Here is a 21,819-nt window from a genome sequence, read left to right on the forward strand (position 1 = left end):
TCCAGATAATCTACTTTAAAATTGTGTTTCTGAGACTTCAGGTTCAATGTGGCAGATTAAGTACATGATTTTTTATCTTTTTTATCTCCCCAAATCTCTCTAAAAAGGGTAGAAAAGGAGTTTAAAAAAATTATAAACCTGAAAAGATAAAGAGACTAAGAGAGATTCTACAGCAAGTAACAGATTAATACATATTTGGAAAGTGGAAAGTAGAGAACTGGTAATAAGCTTCGTATAACAGGAGGTGTTACAACTAAGTGTCCTTGAGAGGTAAGCCCCACGAGAAGCAAGCTGATTGGCCTAAAAGACCACATGAAAGTTTCAAGCCTTGGTGATGGGCTATGTGGAAATCAGGAGTGCTATCTGGGGCTGCAACCAGGGAATTAATATGCAGTCTGTTCCAGCCTCCTTTCTCTTCCTGCAGAACGCTGGCAACATATTTGACCCTTTCAGGAGATGGGCAAGTTCTTCTCTAGAGAATTGAAAACCCCCCTGATGAAGAGGAACTTAGGTGTCTGAACTGAAAAGGAGAATTTTAAAAAAAGAGAGAGAAAAAGGAAAAGAAACTCATTTGGAACAAGCAATGTAGAGAGGAATAGAAATTAGAAATAGCTGAACACAGAAAATAGAAAAAGTTGAGGAAATCGCTAAGAAAGGATGTAAACAAAACACACAGTAGAAAGGAAATGGTTTTACAATTTGAGGAGCATTCCAGCAGATCCCACATGGAAATATGGAATTCTGAAAAAGAGAACAGAGATAGAGAAAAGAAATTATCAAAGACATATATAAGAATATTTATCAATAGAATGATTTAAATCTTCAGATTAAAATGACTTCATAAGATGAATAAGAAATGCCTGAGAAAATGAATGAGAAAAGACTTCTATTAGGGCACATCAGTAAAAGTTCAGAACAGGAGGCTAAAGAGAAGATTTTTAAAGCTTCTGGGGATGAGAGAGGGGAGATTGAGAGAGATCATAGATAAATAATGAAAAATCAGAATTAGGTTGGTGTCTGACTTTTCAACAGCAGGATTATAAGAGAGAATATAGAGAAGTAATATCCTTAAATCTCTTAGAGGAAATGATTGTCATCTTGTAAATCTATATCCAAACACAATGAAGGATGAAGCTAAAATAAAGATATTTTATTTTTAGATAGATATTTTAAAGATAGGTGAAGGTGATTAAGAGGTACAAATTTCCAGATATAAAATAAATAAGTCATGGGGATAGTATAGCATAGGGAATACAGTCAATAAAAAAAATCCAAACGTGGTTCAGAAGCCATACCATAGTTCTTGAACTCTAGTAAAAATAAAAAGGTGTTCAAGAAAGTTAACAATCATAGGACAATTACTTGGCTCAGTGAAGAACAACATTTATGTATCTTTAAATTATGGTTTTACTAAACCAGTGCTAGTATTTAATACAATTTAAATACTGATTTGACTAAAAATTGTGATATGTCCAGTACTGAATATAATAAAGGCCTTATATGAAAAACCCACAGCAAACATCATACTCAGTGGTGAAAAACTGAGACCTTTTTCCCTTAAGGTCAGGAACAAGACAAAGATGTCTGCTTTCACCGCTCTTATTCAACATAGTATTGGAAGTCCTAGCCACAGTAATTAGACAACATAAAGAAATAAAAGGCATCCAAATTGATAGGGAAGAAGTAAAACTCTCACTGTTTGCAGCTGGCAGGATACTATATATAGAAAACTCTAACGACTCTACCAAAATACTACCAGAACTGATAAATGAATTCAGTAAACTCATAGGATATAGATTCAATGCACAGAAATCTGTTAACATTCTTACACACAAATACTGAAGGAGCAGAAATTAAGGAAACAATCTCATTTACAATTGTACCAGAAACAATAAAATATCTGGGAATAAACTTAAACTAAAGAGGTGAAAGACCTGGACTCTGAAAACTATAAAACACTGATGAAAGAAATTCAAGAGGATGCAAAGAAATGGAAGGACATTCCATGCTCACACATTGGAAGAACAAATGTTATTAAAATGTTTACCACGTAAAGTAATCTACCATTTAATGGAATCCCTATCAAAATACTGACATCATTTTCCACACAACCAGAAGAAACAATCCTCACATTTGTATGGAACCACAAAAGACCTCGAATAGCCAAAGCAATGTTGAATATGGAGAAAAACAAAACTGAAGGCATCACAATTCCAGATATCAAGTTACATTACAAAATGGTAGTAATTAAAGCAGTATGGTACTAGTATAAAAATAGACACATAGATCAATAGAACAGAAAACCCAGCAATACACCCAGTTATGTGGTCAATTAATCTTTGACAAAGGGAGAATGAATATCCATGGGTAAAGACAGTCTCTGCAACACATTGTCTTGGGAGAACTGGACAGCAACATGCAAAAGAATGAATCTGGACCATTTTCTTTCACCATACACGAAAATAAACTCAAAGTGGATTAAAGACCTAAATGTGAGACTTGAAACCATAACAGTCCTTGAAGAGAGTACAGGCAGTAATCTCTCTGACAGCAGCCATAGCAACATTTTTCTAGGTAGGTCTCTTAAGGGAAATAAAAGTAAAAATAACTATTGGGACTGTATCAAAATAAAAGTTTCTGCACTGAGACAGGAAACAACAAAATTTAAAGGCAACCTACTGAAAGGGAGAAGATATTTGCAAATAACATATCTGATAAAGGGTTAGTATCCAAATATATAAATAAGTGGTACAACTCAACACCCAAAAATCAAATAATCCAATTAAAAATAGGCAGAAGACATGAACAGACACTTCTCCAAAGAAGACATCCAGGTGGCCAACAGACACATGAAAAGATACTCAACATCACACATCATCAGGGAATTGCAAGTCAAAACCACAATGAGATACTACCTCACACCTGTCAGAATGGCTAAAATCAAAAACATAAGGAACAGCCAGTGTTGGAGAGGATGTGGAGAGAAAGAAACCCTCTTGCTTTCTTGATGGAAATACAAACCGGTGTAGCCACTGTGGAACACAGTGTGGAGGTTCCTCAAAAAATTAAAAAGAGAAATAGTCTACAATCCAGTCATCACACTACTGTGTATTTACCCCCCAAATACAAAAACCCTAATTCAAAGGGATACATGCATCCCTAGGTTTATTGCAGCATTATTTACAACAGCCAAACTATGGAAGCCGCCCAAGTTTCCATCAATAGATGAATGGATAAAGGAGATGTGGTATATATTTACAATGGAACATTGGAACAATGGAACATCAGCCATAAAAAAAGAATGAAATCTTGCCATTTGCAACAACATGGATGGACCTAGAAGAGTATAATGCTAAGCAAAATAATTCAGTCAGGGAAAGACAGATGCCATATGATCTTACTCATGTGGAATTGAAGAAAGAAAACAGGTGCGCAAAGGAAAAAAGAGAGAGGGAGAGAGAGAGGGAGAGAGGCAAACCAACAAACAGACTCTTAACTATAGAGAAAAAACCAGAGGGAAGGTGGGCAGGAAGATGAGTGAAATAGGGAATGGGGATTAAAGAGTACACTTACCTTGAGGAAATAAAATAAAATGATAAAAATTTGTGATATGTTTATTAGAAAGCAGGTGGTATGAGAAGGATGGTATAAGAGACTTCAATTCTCATCTTCCAAAGTAATAAGTCAAAAGATAATGAATAGAACTGTGAGTCAGTAAACCAGAACATTAGCACATTTGGAAAAATGAAGTAAAATACCTGCATAGTCTGCTAACAGTTTGCAAAAAGTTGCATCTGAGGAGTGGGACTCGAGATAGTTGGGCAGAGGATGGCTGTTTTCACTGTAGGATTTTAGCATTATTTGACTTTTAACTATGTGTATATACTACTTTGATTAAAAAATATTTTAAAGTTTACGTCCAGTTTTATACAATGTAATAAATATGCAAATTTTGGTATATATAATTTTCTCAAACTTTACTGTGAGACCCTCGAGAACTGTGATGTATTTCTTTGTATCCCTTGTTGGCATTCATTTGCTTAACATTTATCGAGTATGTCAATGTTGGAACAGGTAGGATGAAGTCCCAGTCTCCCTGGATTTAAAAACAACAACAACGAACAAACTTTTTCTACATGGAGATGAGTATGAGGCCTTAGCATACATAGTGCATTGGGTAGGAGTAGGCATCCAAGTGTATATTGAAAATCACACCCTTTATTCTGTGTAACTCATATAAACTTCTTCATAATGCGTACCCTACTGGGTAGTTGGGAAGTAATGAAATTTGCTCATTGGAATTACCTGGTTCTTCTGCTTTAACATTCTTTTTTCATGTAAATATTTGCATAATTTCTAAATCCAAGTCCCTGTAAGGATGGCTGTTCCTTTTATTTGCCCTCTCCCTTCCCCAGGGAGGGTCTTGGTTCAGGCTCCTGGAGCAGCCTCCCTCTCACATCACCCATCACTGAGCAGGAGGAGTGGGGGTATTTCTGTAGGTAACACAGAAGGAAAAGAGGGAAAGAGAGTGGTGAATTACATAAGGGCTTTTAAAACTTGAGTTTGGATTAACACAGTTCACTCCCATTCCCCTTTCATTGGTTAAAGGAAGTCACATACCCATTTGATGCCAGTCCTGGTGATTCCCCTTCTCAGCTGGGCCATAAGCTACCCAGCTGTGGGGAAGTGAGGTGTGTTTCTATAGCAGATAAGGTGCCTACAAAACTCAGACTCCAAAAATTGGGACATGAAGAATAGAGAAAAAAGACAGAAGAGCAGCAGTAGCCATTGACTACTGCTAGCCATTAGGCCTCAGATTGAAATACCTTAATTTGTGGGCGAAATATGAGGGGACAGGAACTTAAATTAGCAGATTCCATTTCGAGGAAGCTAAAGACAGGATAATGTGCTGACTGGATCAGTGCTGAGCAGTAGGGATGTGGGATCGAGAGAACCTGAACATGAGCACGTGTGGAGAATTCTGCTCCAGAGTCAGATGCATTCTCCAACTTAGAAAATAGTTTTACATGCATAAAGAATAGGATTGCTTCTCCAGATTTTTCTATAATTCTATTAATTTTGACTTTCTCCTTAGAAGACAACTTCAGAAGGTTTCAGTAGTGAATGAAATACTTGTGTGCATATGTATGTATTTTGATTATGTATTGGAACATACTGCATAATTAAACTTAAATATTTTAATGATATCTCATTTGCTATATCCTTGGAGGATAATTGTAACTCCATAATTTCCCCTCCAGTGTGTTTTGTTTTTACATAACAAAGGCTGCCTTAATGAACCTTTATCTCATTACAATGTAATACCAATAGTGATTTAAATATCAAAATGAAAGGGAAATTTTAGCACAGCTTTATTCTATTTTAGGCAAATTAATACTGCTTAATCCATTTATTTTTCTGGTTTTGATATTAGCATTTGGTTAAGATAAAACCTACTGGTAAAAAAAATGCTGACCTCTTTGATAACAAGCAAATTTTTGGTATTTTATGAGAAGATAACAAGGCAATTACCCAGTTTTAGGAACAAGAAATAAAGTAGGCCATCTTAAAATGTTACTTTGGCTAAATCAGAATGAAACAGTTAGTAGTATTTTTTTAATATCTTAAAACAGCTCTGTGGCTTTGAGTTCAAGACCAAGAGAGCTGTATTATTATTTATAGAGGGAGAAGTTCCACCTTTTTTCCCCTTAATCTTGACCTAATCAAATACTTTAAAGTATATTTTCCCATTGTTTGAATTAACTCTACTCATATTTAATAATATTTTTTTTGTTTCTGTCATTCAGCTTTTGTTTAGTCATGAATGAAGACATCATGAAGTAAAATACAAATTCCGCCATGCCCAAAGAGCAGGATCTGGTATGGTACTTTCCTAGCTGTATACCAGCATCACCGGCCTGGCACTGCCTTCCCATTTGGTATCCATCCCTGAATCATTGAAGCACTTATCTGCCAGCCATTATGATAGTGGGAACGACCAGCTGATCAAGCATGGGCCATTAATTTTGAATCCGTTGATAGAGACATAAATTTCCCAGAAATCATATTGAAAGATAAAATGGTAGGCTTCTTTTAAGTACATGCTAATATACCTCAGGGATGATTGGAACCGCTGATTATTTTATAGTTTTATTTTGTCATTGGAATTTTAAAAGGTTTGACGATGACATTAGTGTGTTTTAAAGTAACAATAAATATGATCACTCTAAATCTGTAATTACTATACCTTTATGAATAGTATGTTTAAAGGCCTAAGGTCCTATTTGTTTTTACTTCTGTTTTTACTAAATATTTAGGGATGTGCTGTTTCAAAAGAGAGAAGTCTTCTGGTGGAATTACTGGACTGGCAGTACATTGTTTGCTTTATCAGTAGAGTTTTACATATTGTCGTGAGTTGTATTATGACCACATTTTTTTATCTGCAATGATTTCTTTGCTATTTGAAAGAGTCTTAACTTTATGATAATGGAAATTCATTATAACGGGAAGCAAATCTTTAAGAAAATAAAATTTGTGCATATACGCCAACTATTAAAATTTCATTTCAAAGGCTCGAAAAAAATTCTATTTCAAAAGAACCAACTTCCAGCAAAGTAATTCACATAATCCCTCTATTTAGAAGTAAATATTAAATTCAGTAGGATCAAGTAAATAGTAGTAAACTTGATACCTCATATAGCATTTAGTATTTGTGTAGCAGTAGTTACACAGCACATTTCATCTTCAAAATGCTTCAGCAACAATAAGTTATGTTTCTTGTCAATATTCCTATAAAGGAATAGGCAAGTGTTACTAATAAGAATCTATTTGTCTCACTTAAATCCCAAGCACCTAGTTGGGTCTACCATTTTATATTTATTTGTTTCCAGAAAATAACTGCTTGTAGAATATAAATTCATGTTATTTACCTCTACCACAGATGTCTTTGGGCAGCTCGTTCTGCAAGCCTGACTCCGTATAGTTTACTTAAGTCATGTGACACAAACTCAAAGGCCATGACATACTGTACCTGTCAGTGCCCGTACCCAGTAAATGTTTCCTAATAATCTTGACATACCATTGGTAATTCCCTTGAAATATAAATGTTATTCCTGATTACTGGAGCACATTTCAAATGATTTAGGTTGACTTTAGTTCTCTTTTTGCTGAATGACAGAGTTCCTGCTTTTGCTCTTATTTTTCTTGTTAGGAAGAGTTTAAATTTGGATCTTTTAGCCCTATTTTTTTTCCTGACTTTTCAAGGATAGTTTTTTGTTTGTTTTTGTATTCTCAAGTTAGTTAACAAACAACGTAGTCTTGGCTTCAGGAGTAGAACTCAGTGATTCATCTCTTACATATGACACCCAGTGCTCATCCCAAAGAGGGCCCTCCTTAATGCCTGACACCCATTTACCCACCCTCCCACCATCAACCTGCAGTTTGTTCTCTGTATTTAAGAGTCTCTTATGGTTTGCCTCCCTCTCTGTTTTTATCTTATTTTTCCTTCCCTTTCCCTATGTTCATCTGTTAAGTTTCTCAAATTCCACATATGAGTGAAATCAGATGATATCTGTCTTTTTGTGACCAGTTTACTTCACTTAGTATAATACCCTCTAGTTCTATCCATGTTGTTGCAAATGGCAAGACTTGCTTCTTTGTCATCTCTGAGTAATATTCTGTTGTATAGCTGTATATCACATCTTCTTAATCCATTCATCAGTTGATGGACATTGTGTTCTTTCTATAATATGGCTATTGTTGATAGTGCTGCTGTAAACATTGGGGTGCATGTGCCCCTTCGAATCAGCATTTCTGTATCCTTTGGATAAATTCCTAGTAGTGCAATTGCTGGGTTGAAGGGTAATTCTGTTTTTAATTTTTTGAGGAACCTTCACACTATTTTCCAGAGCAGCTGCACCTGTTCCCATCAGCAGTGTAAAAGTGTTCTTTCTCCACATCCTCGCCGACATCTGCTGTTCCCTGAGTTGTTCATTTTAGCCATTCTGACCAGTGTGAGGTGGTATCTCATCATGGTTTTGATTTGTATTTCCCTGATGATGAGCGATGTTAAGCATCTTTTCATGTGTCAGTTGGCCATCTGGATGTGTTCTTTGGAAAAGTATCTATTCATGTCTTCTGCCCATTTCTTCAATGGATTATTTGTTTGCAGGTGCTAAGTTTGGTAAGTTCTTTATAGATTTTGGATACTAATCCTTTATCCTGTATGTCATTTGCAAATATCTTCTCCCATCCCGCCAGTTGCCTTTTAGTTTTGTCAATTGTTTCCTTTGCAGAAGCTTTGTATCTTGATGAAATCCCAATAGTTCGTTCTTGCTTTTACAAAAATGGATAATTTTACAGTATCTGTCATCTGAAGATCTTCTAGTACTCTGAAACTTTACTCAAAGATGAGGTATAAGTAGATTCAGAATGTACAGTGCAAAATTAGAAAAAGAAAAGATTTAAAAATTTATCCATTGATAAAGCTGAACCTAAAACACCAGTAAGAACTTCTGTCTCTGTGACTCTTTACTCTTTTCAGAATTTGCTCACGGTAGCCCTTTGGTAGTACGTTTATCAATTATCCCTCTTTGGTACAGGAAGAAACCAAAGTGCAGAAATGTGAAATGAATCCATAAAATGGGACTTGAAACCACAACTTCTGATTTCAAGTGCAAGTCTTCACGCTCCATTTTACACCAGTAGTTTGCATCTTTGGGTTCAGAGTCTGCTGGAGGAGAGAGATTTTGAGATTTAGCCTGGAGTCACCGATAGAAAGCAGGCGTTGTGAGATGGGAAATATCATGTCTCATGCTTATGTGTATTACTGGTTTTAGTTATATTGGGAATAAAATAGAAATTCGTTGAAAATCATTACTCAGTCAGTAATAGTTTTTTTAGCCTTGACATATTTTCTTAATAAGCAAATACCAGCCTTACAGCCTTTATCAAGTGTAGCCTGGCATTTAATAGCTCCTACCTCTGGAATCAGCCATTGTCAATGTCAAGCAAGTTCCTTAACTTCTTTGTGCCTCTATTTCCTCATCTGTAAAATGAAGATAATACTCTAGTTCATAGGATGTTGTGATAATTCAATGAAATAATACATGAGAAGTACTTAGAACACTGTCTAGCATTTGGCAAGTACTAACTGTTAAATAATTTAATTATTAAAAGTATCATTTATTATTATGGATAGGTCCATGAAATGTTGTGATTTTAGAAAGAGGTTTTATTACTTCAAATATGGGAACCAATTTTCCGTATGGTACTGTTGTGGGCCTCTTTATTTTGGTTAAAATTGGCAAACAAAATTGGTCTATTTCACATTTTTCTGTGACTTAAAAGCTCAACTTTTAGTTACAATATAAGTCAAGGTTAGGGCCTATAACTTCCATAATGGAAAGAGGAGGCAAATAAAATCAACAGGGTGTGCTCAGGCCTCCCCTCCTGGGGGGAGTACCACCAGGACTGTACCCGGTGTGTGCTCCCAAGCCCAGAGGGTCACGGGCCTCATCGTTTTTCAGAGTTCATTTTCAGTGTCCGGGTGTAGTGCACATCACTATGGGAAACCTTGTAAAGAAGACTAAAAATGGGGGAAGAGCGAGCTGGTCTGTAAGCATCTTGTTAAAATAAACCACATCTTCCTAAGCTCAAGGCAGCAAGAAACGGTTTAGTAGCAATGAAATAAATTCACCACCTGTTTGTGCAGCAGTATCAAAGAGTTCTAGCAAACATAAGAATGCTTTGATCCTTTCAGCCAGAAGAAAATTATGAAGCTCCTCATTGGTAGTTCATGGGGGAGTTTGGGGACACTGATCAAAGAAAACTATTGCTGTAGATGAGAAATTAAAATGTCTGAATATCAGCTACTTTAATACATTATATTTCTTTCAATGGTGGATTGCATATTTAAAGTTTCAAATGCTGTTCTTATTAAGTTAAATTTTATTGTAGCTTCTATGCCATAAAATAAAAAACTTTAAAGTGGTTTTAAGCAACCATGTTCCTATTGTTAGTGGCTTTCAAATTATGTAGCTGAGACGGATTGAGGGGGCACTGTGTGCCGTAGATTTTATAGAATCCCTCTAGGTTGCTATAAACTCACTTGAGCAAAATTATATAAATGAGAGAATGTTTTGACATTCTTTTATGATCCTTAAGAAAAATTCCCATGTTTTTCAATTATATAATAACATTATCTAATTATAGATACCACTGTTAAGTGCTGTAATTATTGAGCTGAGAGGCTTGAAGAAAAGGATAGCCAGACAAACTTATGTCATAAAAATGGGTATGTTTATAGGCATTTTATTGTAAGGATTGAAACATTTGAAATGAAAAACATGAGAATCATTTGAAAATTTAATTCTGCTATGGGAGAAAATGCTTCTATGTGAGTATCACAAGAAGCAAAAGATAAAGTTAAGTCTTATTTTTGAATGGGAATCTAGACATTTTCCTGTAGATTTTTTACTTATCAAGAAAAAGAATTCTTATTTTTAAACTTATTTTTAGCATGTTCTGGATCTGAGGTTTTATGTGTAGTTAATAGCTCCTGCCTCTGAAGTCATCAGGAGGCATTTAACAAAATATGGAGTAAAATGCTTTGGAAATAACCATGCCTAAGAATGTAGAATCAAACAGGAAAAAGAACCCTCAAAAGAGGACATCTCATTTAAAAAAATGTGTTGATAATTGCAAGACAGAAGGAGAGGCAGATCCCAACTATAGACCACATCCGTCTAAGCCCAGTGGCTGGCATTAAATATTTGAGCTTAAATATGGTACCTCCCACCCCATTCTGTACCAACTTCCTCTTCAAAATGGGAGAAAATAATAATGCAAAGACCCACAAAGGAAGCATTACAAAGGTAATGCAAAAGACCTTTCAATAGCAAAATCAGTGGGCCTTTCAGTGATCCACACTTTATTGAAAACCACAAGACATTTGAAATTTATTCAGGTCTTGAGCATTAGTTTCAAACTAGTTTCTTAAAAACTTCACTGAAGAGGAAGAAGAGAGTTTATTAATTTTCGAAGAGAGTTTATTAATACAGGCTAAAGTGGAGATAGCCTGTAAGTTTAGGTCCTCACATCTAACTCTGTGAGTTAGCACAGAAATCACTGAGGGCTCTCCACTTTGCTAAGCAACTCTGCAGGAGAAGGCTGACACCCTGTGATCCAGCACTTGATGGGAATATTTAAAGGAAAAGAGTGGTGAAAACTGTAGATGTGCTTTGTGTTCTTTTTCTGAAACTAAATTCTATGTGATATTCTGAGCTTGTAAATAAATAAGATACCTGCTAGGCAAATGAGTAGCATACAGAGGAGCTGGTCTACTTCTCTGACATCATCAGTAACAGTTAATGCTTTCCTGTGCAAGAAACTAGTTTCCTGAGGACTGCCCAATGTAGTCCTTAGAACTAAAAGATGTGTGCTGATTGGAACTCAGGGATCTGTTTTATCTTACAGTAAGATATGCCAGCAGTGACTTTAGATACATGTGTTATGAAGTAACATTTATATTAGTCAAAGCTGAAAAATTTAATTAAGAATAATGTCTCTTTTTTTTTCCCCCATGGAAGTATTTACAGGACTGAGCAATTTGATGACTAATGAACATATTTAAAGGGCATCTGGTACTGATCATGGAAACCAAAAAATAAAAGAAAATTTGTTACTGTTGGCAAGTTGTTATTCCAGTAGAATCATATGCTGAATGGTACCCCTGAGATTTTTTTAACATAAATATTCTATAGTTACCCAGCCAGTTTTGACTTTCAAGTGAAAAATACTTCAAATTGGCTACATACTGAAATAATGAATTCCAAACAAATCCACGTGCAGAAAATGCCACTCAATTTGGTGTGCCTTAGCAATGAAGAGCGAGAGAAAGAAAAGGAGGAAGGAAGGAAGGAAGGAAGGAAGGAAGGAAGGAAGGAAGGAAGGAAGGAAGGAAGGAAGAAAGGGAAAGAAAGAAAGAAAGAAAGAAAGAAAGAAAGAAAGAAAGAAAGAAAGAAAGAAAGAAAGAAGGAAAGGAGAAAGGAAGGAAAGGAAAGGATGGAAGAGAAAAGAAAAGAACAAAGAAAAGAAGAAAAAAAGAAAAGAAAAGAAAAAAGAGCAGCAACTTAGTATATCAGAGTGGGCAAACTCTACTCTACGTACAGGGTCAAGTTTACCTTTTCACATAGAGAAATGCTGTGCCTCTGGGGTTACAACACAGATGATTTTAGGGTCCAGCTAGTAATGTTAACAAACAAAACAAAACAAAGACCTCCAATGAATAGACAGACAACAACTATACCTTCATGCTGAGTGGCAGTTGCAACAACTACTCTTGTCTTCAGGATCTGGGAGTAATAGGGGGGAGTGGGGACCGCGGCAATCTGCAGAGCACTGGCCTCATCTAAAAAGAAGACACAACTTGGCTCAGTTAATTGTTGCCATATGGAAATGTGGGTCCAAGGATGCCAGATTTTACAATTCTTCAAAAGACACTTTTTATGTGAAATCTTTTCATTTTGAAATGTTTTCTCAGAATTCAGATTCAGTTGGGAAAAATTCATGCAAGCCAAAAGAAACCTAATTTTGGACCAGACTTGGACTTTAGTCATAAATCTTCAATTTGTTCTTTCTGAATTAGCTAAATGAGTAATGTTAGTAGATTCACAGAGGAAATGTGAATGCTTCCTAATATGTGAATGAAAAAAAATAAGACTAGGTAACATTGATAGCTGAGTAGTTAAGGTCTTCAACTATGGTATCCGATTGCCTGGGTTAATTCTCAGCTATGTACCCTGGGTAAATTGCCAGTTCTCTTTGTGTCCAGTTTCCACTCTGTAAAATGTGAATGATAATGGTATGAATTTCGTAGAGTTGCTGTGAGGATTCAGTTGAACTTATTGTCCACACAATGCCTAGCACACAGTAGTTGCTCAATAAACATTGGCTATTAGTTTATAAAATAACGATCTTCAGAGGACTTGGCCTTTTTGTTCTTGAAGAAAACATTCCCTGTGAATGTAGAGTCTTTTTTATGTTGAAAAATAGGAACTAAGAGAATATATTCTGGAGTCTAAAGCCAGGATTTGAATCCTTACCCTACTGCCATATAACCAGGGCAAGTTAATTATTTTTCTAAGGCTCAGATCTGTCATCTATAAAATGAAAATAATAGCCTGTACTTTAAAGTCATAAGAATTCAGTGAGATAATATGTATAAAATCAATACTTGGCATATAAGTCAATAAATGTTACCTGCTTTTTTGATTGTTATTTTCCCATTATTTAGAAGTTCCATATTTGCAAGCACTTTTGTTTTTGGCAATTTATGTCTCATTATATGTATTTGAAGGAAACTGCATCACATTCGATTTACAGATTAAATTTCATGTTAATGAACCATATTACAACATTGCTTCTCAACCAAGGTGATTTACCTTCCAGAAGACATTTGGCAATGTTTGAGACATTTTGTTGTCACAACTGAAGAAAGTACAACTGAAATCTAGTAGGCAGAGTCCAGAGATGCTGCTGAACATCCTGTAATGCACAGGCCAGTCCCCTACAACAAAGAAGTATTTTTCTAAAGTGTTTCTAGTACTGAGCTGGAGAAATCCTGCATTGTGGACATATAACCACCATAAATATTAGCTTATAAAGTTCTTGCCAAGAAAGAAGAGTTATTCGTTTTTCAAAATATAACCTAACTCAGATAGAAATTAACATGTAAATTGAAATATATAGATTCATATCCAATAAAATATTTTAAAATGCATATCTATATCTGTATATATTTTTTCTGGTTACAAAAGTAACATAAACTTATAAAAGTTGAAAGCCTACAAAAACATATAAATGGAAAGTGAAAGTCTGCCTTTTTCCCCACCTGTCCCCATTGAAAACCACTGGAAATACAACTGAATTATGTTACTTCAGGTTTATAAATGCATGTGTATATTGTTGTATAATTTGATTTCTCTTTCTGAACAATTCAGTCCTACAGTTATTATGTGGGGCAGAGCAAGGTAGGCATTTAGAAAGGGCAGCCTGGCATAGGGTATGGAACCAACCTCAGGGAAGGAGAGTGTCCATGTGGTGGGTTGGTGGTCTTCCATGGGATGCCATAGCCCAAACAAGGTAAAGAGGGCATCCATGTGTGTGAGCAGCCCGCTATAGGATGTCAGCGAAGGCCAAGTGGGGTGAAGAACACAAACAGAAAGCGCTGGTGCTAAGAGGGTTTTGAGCCGAAATGAGAGAAGAGGCAAAAAAGCAAGAAAGCTAGCTTATGGGGGCCACAATTGAGACTGTTTGAGCATCTAAGTAAATAATGTAAATAAGTAAAGTTAGTAGCAGATTAAAACCCACTGAATAAAATGAGTCTGTTATGATGTAATAAATAGTAAATAAAATGAAAGTTTACTTAGAATTATAATGTTTACAAAGTTAAAAAATTTTCCACCAAAAAAATTAATAACAAAGGGAAAAATACCTTTACAGTGGAAAAGCCTGGAAGACACGCCTTAATCAAATGATTTAACATCATCAGTAATGAGACAAATTAAAATTGCATGCCATCTCATGAGAGGCTGTTGTAGCCAGCTTCCAAGAAGATGATCCTTGCCTTCTGGTATTCATGCCCTTGGGTAGTTTTTGTACACACTGAGTGGGACTGACCTGTGTAACCATAGGACATTATAGAAATGACGGCATGTGACTTCTGATGCTAGATGCTAAAAGACCTTGCTCACTCTGGCGGAGGGCAGCTGCCATGTTGTAAAGGCCCTTAGGCAGCCCTGGAGAGAGGGCCACATAGTGAGGACAGGTTGTTTCTGCTAACAGCCAGCACTAATTTACTCATCCAAGGTGAGTAAGCCACCTTGCAAGCAGATCCTTCAAGCCTTCAGTTGACTGTAGCCCTTGCCAACATCTTGATTGTAACTTCGTGAGAAAATCACCCCACTAACCTTCTTAATATTTGTTGTTTTCAACTACTAAGTTTGGGGATAATTTGATATGCTTCAATGGACAACTAATACAGATACATTGAAAAAATACGGATACATAACCTTCTGTGATATTCCTACCAGAGATGCACAACCAGAATCTAGTCCTTATGGAAAAAATAACAAATACTAATTGAGAGGCATTCTGCGAAATAACTGGCTTGAAATCTTAAGTAGAGTAAAGGTCACAAAAAGAAAAGACAGACTGAGAAACTATCTTGGCATGAAGGAGACTAGATACATGATAACTGTACACATAAGGCTTGATTCTAAACTGGACTTTTGCTATTAGAGATACTATTGAGATAGTTGGCAACATCTGGAGACTGAGGATTAGATGGTAGTAATGTGTAAGTGTGAATATGTTTATTTTGATGACTGCATTGTGATAATGTAGTGGAACGTACTTTAGGAAATACATACAGAAGTTTTCAGGGATGATGAGGTACCATGTCAGCAATTTACTCTCAAATGGTTAAAGGAAAAAAAATTCTTTGTAACTGTACTTGGAACATTTCTAAGGTGCTCCAGTGGCGCAGCAGTCAGTGGTTAGCTCCACAGCAACATTTCGTAAGTTTGATATTGTTTAAACATTTTTTTAATTATGCAAGAAGAAAAACAATATGTCATAGAATATGACCTTGCCTATAAAAATAGACCCATCTTGTCCTGTTTGTTTGTTTGTTTGTTTATTTATTTATTTATTTATTTATCATTCATTTATTTAGAGAGAGAGAAAGAGTGTGTGAGCTGGGGAGGGACAGAGAGAGAGAAAGAGAGAGTGAGAGAGAGAGAGGGACGGAGGGAGAGAAATCCCAAGCAGGCTCCACACTGACACAATGCGGGGCTTGAACTCAGGAATCTTGTGATCATGATCTGAGCTGAAACTAAGACTCCAACACCTAACTGACTGAGCCACTTAGGCTCCCCTCTTGTCCTTTTTAAAAGGGATTCATAGTATTCAAGTTTTAATATTAAAAAAAAAAAAAGCTTTTTGCCATTCTCTCATTGATGAGCATTTAAACTGATTCCAATTCTTTGCTTATTATAAATATCCAGTTCTTTGTTATTATAAACCATGTCAGTAAATATCACTTTAAACATGTTTGTGCTCTTGTTCAATTTTTGCTTAAGAATAAATGCGGAGAGTTGAATTGCTATGTGAGTGGATATGCATCCTTTAATCAGTTTAATCATAAGTCATTGTAGGAAACCACATAAAATCTTTGTAAAAGAAAATGAAATTTATAATTTGGTAGTTATTTTCATTTGTTTTTTCCCCCCACTAGAAATTAATCTCTATAAAAGTGAGAACTTTATCTGTCTTGATTATCACCATCCCCAGCATTAAGCAGTCTTAGGCACTCAATAAATATTTGTTGCAAGAACAGTAATAGTGAACATTTATTATATGTCTAGCACTGTTCTAAGGATATAAATTCATGTACTTCTTGTAACAGCCCAAGAATAGGTAGTAGGATTATCCATTTTACTTTTGAGGAAACTGAGGCAAAGAGAGGCTAGGTACTTGCCCAGTTTCACAAGGCTATGAAAGGATGAAGCCAGGGATCCAGGCAGTTTTCCTTTGGTTTACATGTTCTTTGCCACTGTGCTATCTTGGTTCTCTTGTTGAATAAAGGAATTAATGGCCAATGTATTTATTTGATTCTTTGGTCAATTACAGATTTCAGTTACTTTTTTTTTTTAAATGAAAATTGAAAGGAATGGAATTCTGACTTTGTAAAAGCCAAATTCATTTTATGGTCCTTTCTACTAGGCTGTACTTAACTTCATAATGTTACTGTTCTTGAAATTAATATTCTGTACTGTATAAACTTTACATCATTCTTGCTACAAATTTATGGACATGGAAACAGAATATTAGCTTTGTATTACAAATAAAATAGTAACTCTGGGTCTGCAGCTTTAGTCTAGGAGGCAGAATCTTTGTCACTTATTTTTCAAACATATCGTCCACTCCCCACTTGGGCGCCTCTGCCCCTGCCCGTCCCTCAACTTGGACTACGTGTGTCCATCTCCCACAGTGGAAACCCGTCCCTCCAAACTCCCACTTCCATTGGCAACTCCTATACCTTTCTCTTTTTCTTATTCTCCTCTTGAAGGTTAAAATTATCTTTTCTTCCTCAAAATTCCCTGAGTCCTTTTTATAGTACTATAGTATAGTATAGGAATACTACATTCTAAACATATATTAACTGTGTTAAGTTCTCATCCCCCTTAATAGACTATATTGTCTTTTCATTTTATTCATGTTACAAAACCCAAATATATATTCCAGCATTTTGAACAGGATATGAAATTCAGTATTGTGTTTTTTTGGATGAGGGAATGGATTATCTCAAGGAAATATATTTTCAATTTTTCAAATAATAAAGACTACTAAGATTTGGATATTATATATTCCACAACTTTCAGGAATTAGAAAATAACAAATGAAACGGTTACACTTTTTTTTTTCATATGGTGATTTGTATTTTGTCTTTAGTTTACAAGGCATCAAGAACCAAAGAGTCATTAGCTTTCATTTCAATGGGACCTTCTGTTCAGTTCATGGCTGTAAATACCCGCTTTGCTTCTACCTACAACTTTAGTTCCCTTTTCTTTTAATGGGTGTTTTAGGGACACCAAAGGTAATAAAATCAATCAAAGAGATAAGTGGAATATTTTTTCAAAGGCTAGTACTTAAGGATGTGTTCCTGTTAAAGAATTTGAATACTGAATTTGTTTCAAGTGTTTGTATAATACCATATCTCCCTGCCAACTGGAAGAAGGACTGTCCTTGAATCCTGTTCTGCATGAAATAATAAAATATAATCCCTTCTTCACATACGTTTACAAAAAAAAGAAAAAAAGAATACCAGGGAATGTGAAGTATTGTCATTAGACAGGGTTATATTTTCTTGCTGGCAGAGGCAATACTATAGCCTTCGGGCCCTTTTTTTCTCTTCCCCCTTAAGGACTTCTTTCCTTTACCCACAGGATTCAGACAAAGATGAAGGTTTTTGTTGCTGAAATCTCAAACAGCAAACCAAAGAGAAAGTTCAAGCAAATATCATCAGACTTTTTAAAATGTCATTGCTTGTGTAAGTTAATTGTGGTCTTTTGGGTGCTGGTGAGCCCCAAGCACCCCTTGGATTGGTCAGATATTCAATCATTTTATTTGTATTTGGTGTAAGGTATTCTTCTGGAAAGCACTGATCATGAGGTTTTCTGATTTAATTTAACGTTAGTGCATGCTTTTTTGTTTTAACTTTGTTTTTTGCTTGTTTGATTGTTAGGTGTGTTTTTTTTTTTCAATTAGCTCAATATCTTGTGCATTCCAAAAGATAATTTAGAGGCTAATGTATTATTGTGATGTACTTCTATATGATTTTACTGATTTTTTGTTTTTACTTTTATTCATCTAGCTAATAGATTTATTTGAGTTTCCCCAAACCATGTTTATAATTGGTGATTAAAATAAAACTTTAAGGAACACTGCATGTTAGCTACTTGACCTCAAATTATATGTAAAAAATTAAAAATAATAATAATAATAAAGAAGAAATATTTTTCTTTGGAACTATTTTTATATTGCAAATGATACATATGAAAATAATGTCTTCTGTCTAAAGTTACAAATGATGCATAGTCAGAGTTAAGTTCAGAAAAACAGTAAAGTCAACATACCTCTTTTTCAGAATTTAGCCTATTTGACTTTTCCTCCTAAAATCCTGAGTTCTGCAGGGCTTCTCATTTCTGTTAAGTTCTTGGTCATACCCTGTGTAGGTGAAATTCATTTGGGGGCCGGCTGAGATTTTCCCTACTGTTTCTAATTGCATTGCATTGTAAATCTCCAAACTTTATTCAGGAAAGTATATCTTTTGTGAGGCATGCCTTATAAGTAAGAAATTATTACTTTGTGTATCCAATGCAGAATTTTAAAATCGGCATTTACATTTCATATATCATGTTAGCTGTAGATCTTTTATTTGTTTTAACATTATCCTGAGAACTTCAGAGATTACTTCTTTGGTGATCATTCTTGAGGGGGGAACCGTTCTCCTGGAATCTGTAACTCTGGTGCATGTATATAAACATGCCTTTGTTCTCAAAGTCTTTCTATTTGATTACTGTTGTATCCAAGTGCTTTGTCTCTGCCTCTCTTAGTTGTTTTTTTTTTTTTCCTTCCCTTTTCTTGTACCTTAGTGTGTCGTTTGTGTGAATAACTTTGTTTACATTCAGCAGAGGTACTAAGTGCAGTTTTGATAATAGAAGGGAGTGATACAGGCAGTAAGGAGGAGACATCTGGAGAATGGGGTGGAAGAAAGGGAAAAGGGGGAACAGTTAGGAAAGGAAAAGGAGAGAGTGGATGTGATGGAGGAAGAAAGAGCAAAAGCCAGAATGGGGGGGGGGCGGTATGCAGGTTTGTGAGATCTTGGGGGCTGGTCGTGGGGGAGGGAGATCAACAGACCAGCATTTTCCCCAGGCTTGGGCTCAAGCTTGTGAAAACTCCTAATGTGTTAAAGAACCTCAGCTGGGATTTGCTGAGGACAAATGCTGTAATGTGTTAGTCATCCATTATCTGCTTCTATTTTTGCAGGTTCTGAATGATGACTGACGCGCGTTTGTGCGATAGCCCTCACAGTCCCTGTCATTCCCGAGTGATAAGGCGCCCGCACCACTAGCCCCAGCACCGGGGCAGAAGGGAGCTCTGGAGGCTGGAAAGCTTCCGCTCGCGGACCGGACAAAAGTACCGCCTACCCAGGGGCTTGTGCGTGCGGCTGGTGATCCAGGCACCTCACCTCGCCCGGCTCGCCGCTCCCGCGGGCAGATGGTGTGCGGCCGCCGCAGGACGCCCGCCGCGCCCGGGCCATGAAGTAGCGGCTGCTGGCGGCGCCGCTGCCCGACCGCTGGCCCCAGGCGAGCGCTGCGCTGCCGCCGGGTCCTCTCCCGGCGGGGCCGGAGCGGCGAGGACATGGCTGGCGTGCTGAGCCTGCTTGTTCTCCTGCTTGTTTTCCCAAGCAGCTGTTTGGGTTTCAGAAGCCCGCTTTCAGTCTTTAAGAGGTGGGTGTGTGTTTTTTCAGACGGGCGGGATGTTGTTTGGATGGTTCCTGTGCATGCTGTTGAAAATGTAATCACTTTTATGAACCAGAGTGTTGTGGAAATATGCGAGGTTGATTTACTTGGCTGAAACGACTTGGGATTTTAGCACAGTAACTTGTTGTAAAGTCCCTCGTACAGAAAAAGCCCACTGTATTGTCGCCAGGCTGCACTGGCTTTCAAAACTCCAATTAGAAGTTGTGATTTCCAATACTAATCACTCTCTCTCCGGGAGATATTTCAGAAACTACAGTAGAGTCGTTTAGACTTGAATGTTTTCTTGTTTAAAACAGCCTGAAGAATAAAATATCAAGATAGATAAGTGGTGGGGAGAAGCAGATCATGGACTGTAATAGCTCAGGAGAAAACATTGAGCTGTATATACACTCATAATTACCATATTAAATATTCATGCACTTGTACATTTGTAATTCACATCGCAGTCTTTTTCCCTCCCTCATACAGCTATGCCTACTAGCAATATTATTGTTGGTGTTTTGTTTCTGGCTAGTGATCCTGGATACTCACAAAATAGTTACAAAATTTTTACTTGGTTATAGTTAATGTTTATGCCATTAGAAAATTGATATGCCTGTGTTGATTTCTAATTTATGAATACTGTATTAATTGAGTAGAAACAAATACATGTTTTGACAAGCTTTTATTGAATGGAGTTTTAAATGTAGCCAGCCTGCTCGCTCGCTTTGATGATATTTTGTTTCCAAGTTGGGCATATGTTGCTCCTAGACTATAAAATGCAATTCTGATGTTTTAGAACATTATATAGTCATTACATCTTTTAGACTTATCTTTGGAACTAAATCAATAATCTTTTATCTTAAGATCTTAGAGTTCTTTTTTTCCCCACTTCTCATGTTAAAATTCCATTATGTTCAAGGATATTGAAATGTTCTTTTTCAAGGTTTAAAGAAAGTACCAGATCCTTTTCCAATGAATGTCTTGGTACCACCAGACCAGTAATTCCTATTGATTCATCAGATTTCGCGCTGGATGTTCACATGCCTGGAGTCACGCCTAAACAGGTGAGAGGCATTCTGCATTTCATGATTCCTTGTTCTTTATACTATCTGTAACTGAAGCAGGGAGAGTGCATTTACAGCAGTAGTAACTTCTTTGAAAGTAGGCATTTGATTTCAGGACTCCTCATGTAGGCCCAGAATAATTGAATATTATAAAGAGGAGTAAATCTTTCAGGGTAAATCTTTCGGTTAAATTTCTTTTTTAAAAATTTTACTCATATTGTTATTTGTGTTTTGAAATGGAACCTTGGAAATTTATGTTTTGAAATTCTCAGTGGACTAATAGCCTCTGTAATGCAGCATGTAAGGATGTATTAAAATATGAAACATTATTCTAATAAAGGGAAATGATATTGAGCAGCTGCATCTAAGAAATTATTTAAATACCCTTCTATCACAGCCACAAACTGAGAAATAAAAGCATGTGTTTTCCTGCCAAGAATTTGAAAAACAAAACATCACACACTTTTAAGAAAACTGTTCAAACAGGTGGTTGATTGTGAGTTTTCTTTGGTGTGATTTGCTTGTTATAAAAAATATATATTTTTGAAGAAATAATGGCAGAGCTCATACAAGTGCGCCCTATAGAATATTTTGAGTAAAACTAGGTTGTTGCCAAGGTTTTCCCTGTTTTAGAAGAAGCTCAAACTCAGTGCTGTGGTGTGTGC

The 21,819-nt window shown here is 36.2% G+C and overlaps 1 protein-coding gene across 14 annotated transcripts in view; it reads left to right on the plus strand.

The window, feature by feature from the left end:
- Positions 1-21,819, plus strand: part of PAM (peptidylglycine alpha-amidating monooxygenase) — a 283,688-nt gene that overhangs the window by 107,028 nt on the left and 154,841 nt on the right. For all 14 annotated transcript variants that reach the window (XM_027037064.2, XM_027037072.2, XM_027037091.2 and 11 more), the window contains 2 exons: positions 19,612-20,075; positions 21,034-21,154. In XM_027037064.2, coding sequence (XP_026892865.1) covers positions 19,987-20,075; positions 21,034-21,154 — 210 coding nt within the window. In that variant the 5' untranslated portion in view covers positions 19,612-19,986. The remainder of the gene's footprint in view (positions 1-19,611; positions 20,076-21,033; positions 21,155-21,819) is intronic.

The sequence above is a fragment of the Acinonyx jubatus genome, chromosome A1 (assembly GCF_027475565.1).
Source record: "Acinonyx jubatus isolate Ajub_Pintada_27869175 chromosome A1, VMU_Ajub_asm_v1.0, whole genome shotgun sequence".
Classification (NCBI taxonomy): domain Eukaryota; kingdom Metazoa; phylum Chordata; class Mammalia; order Carnivora; family Felidae; genus Acinonyx; species Acinonyx jubatus.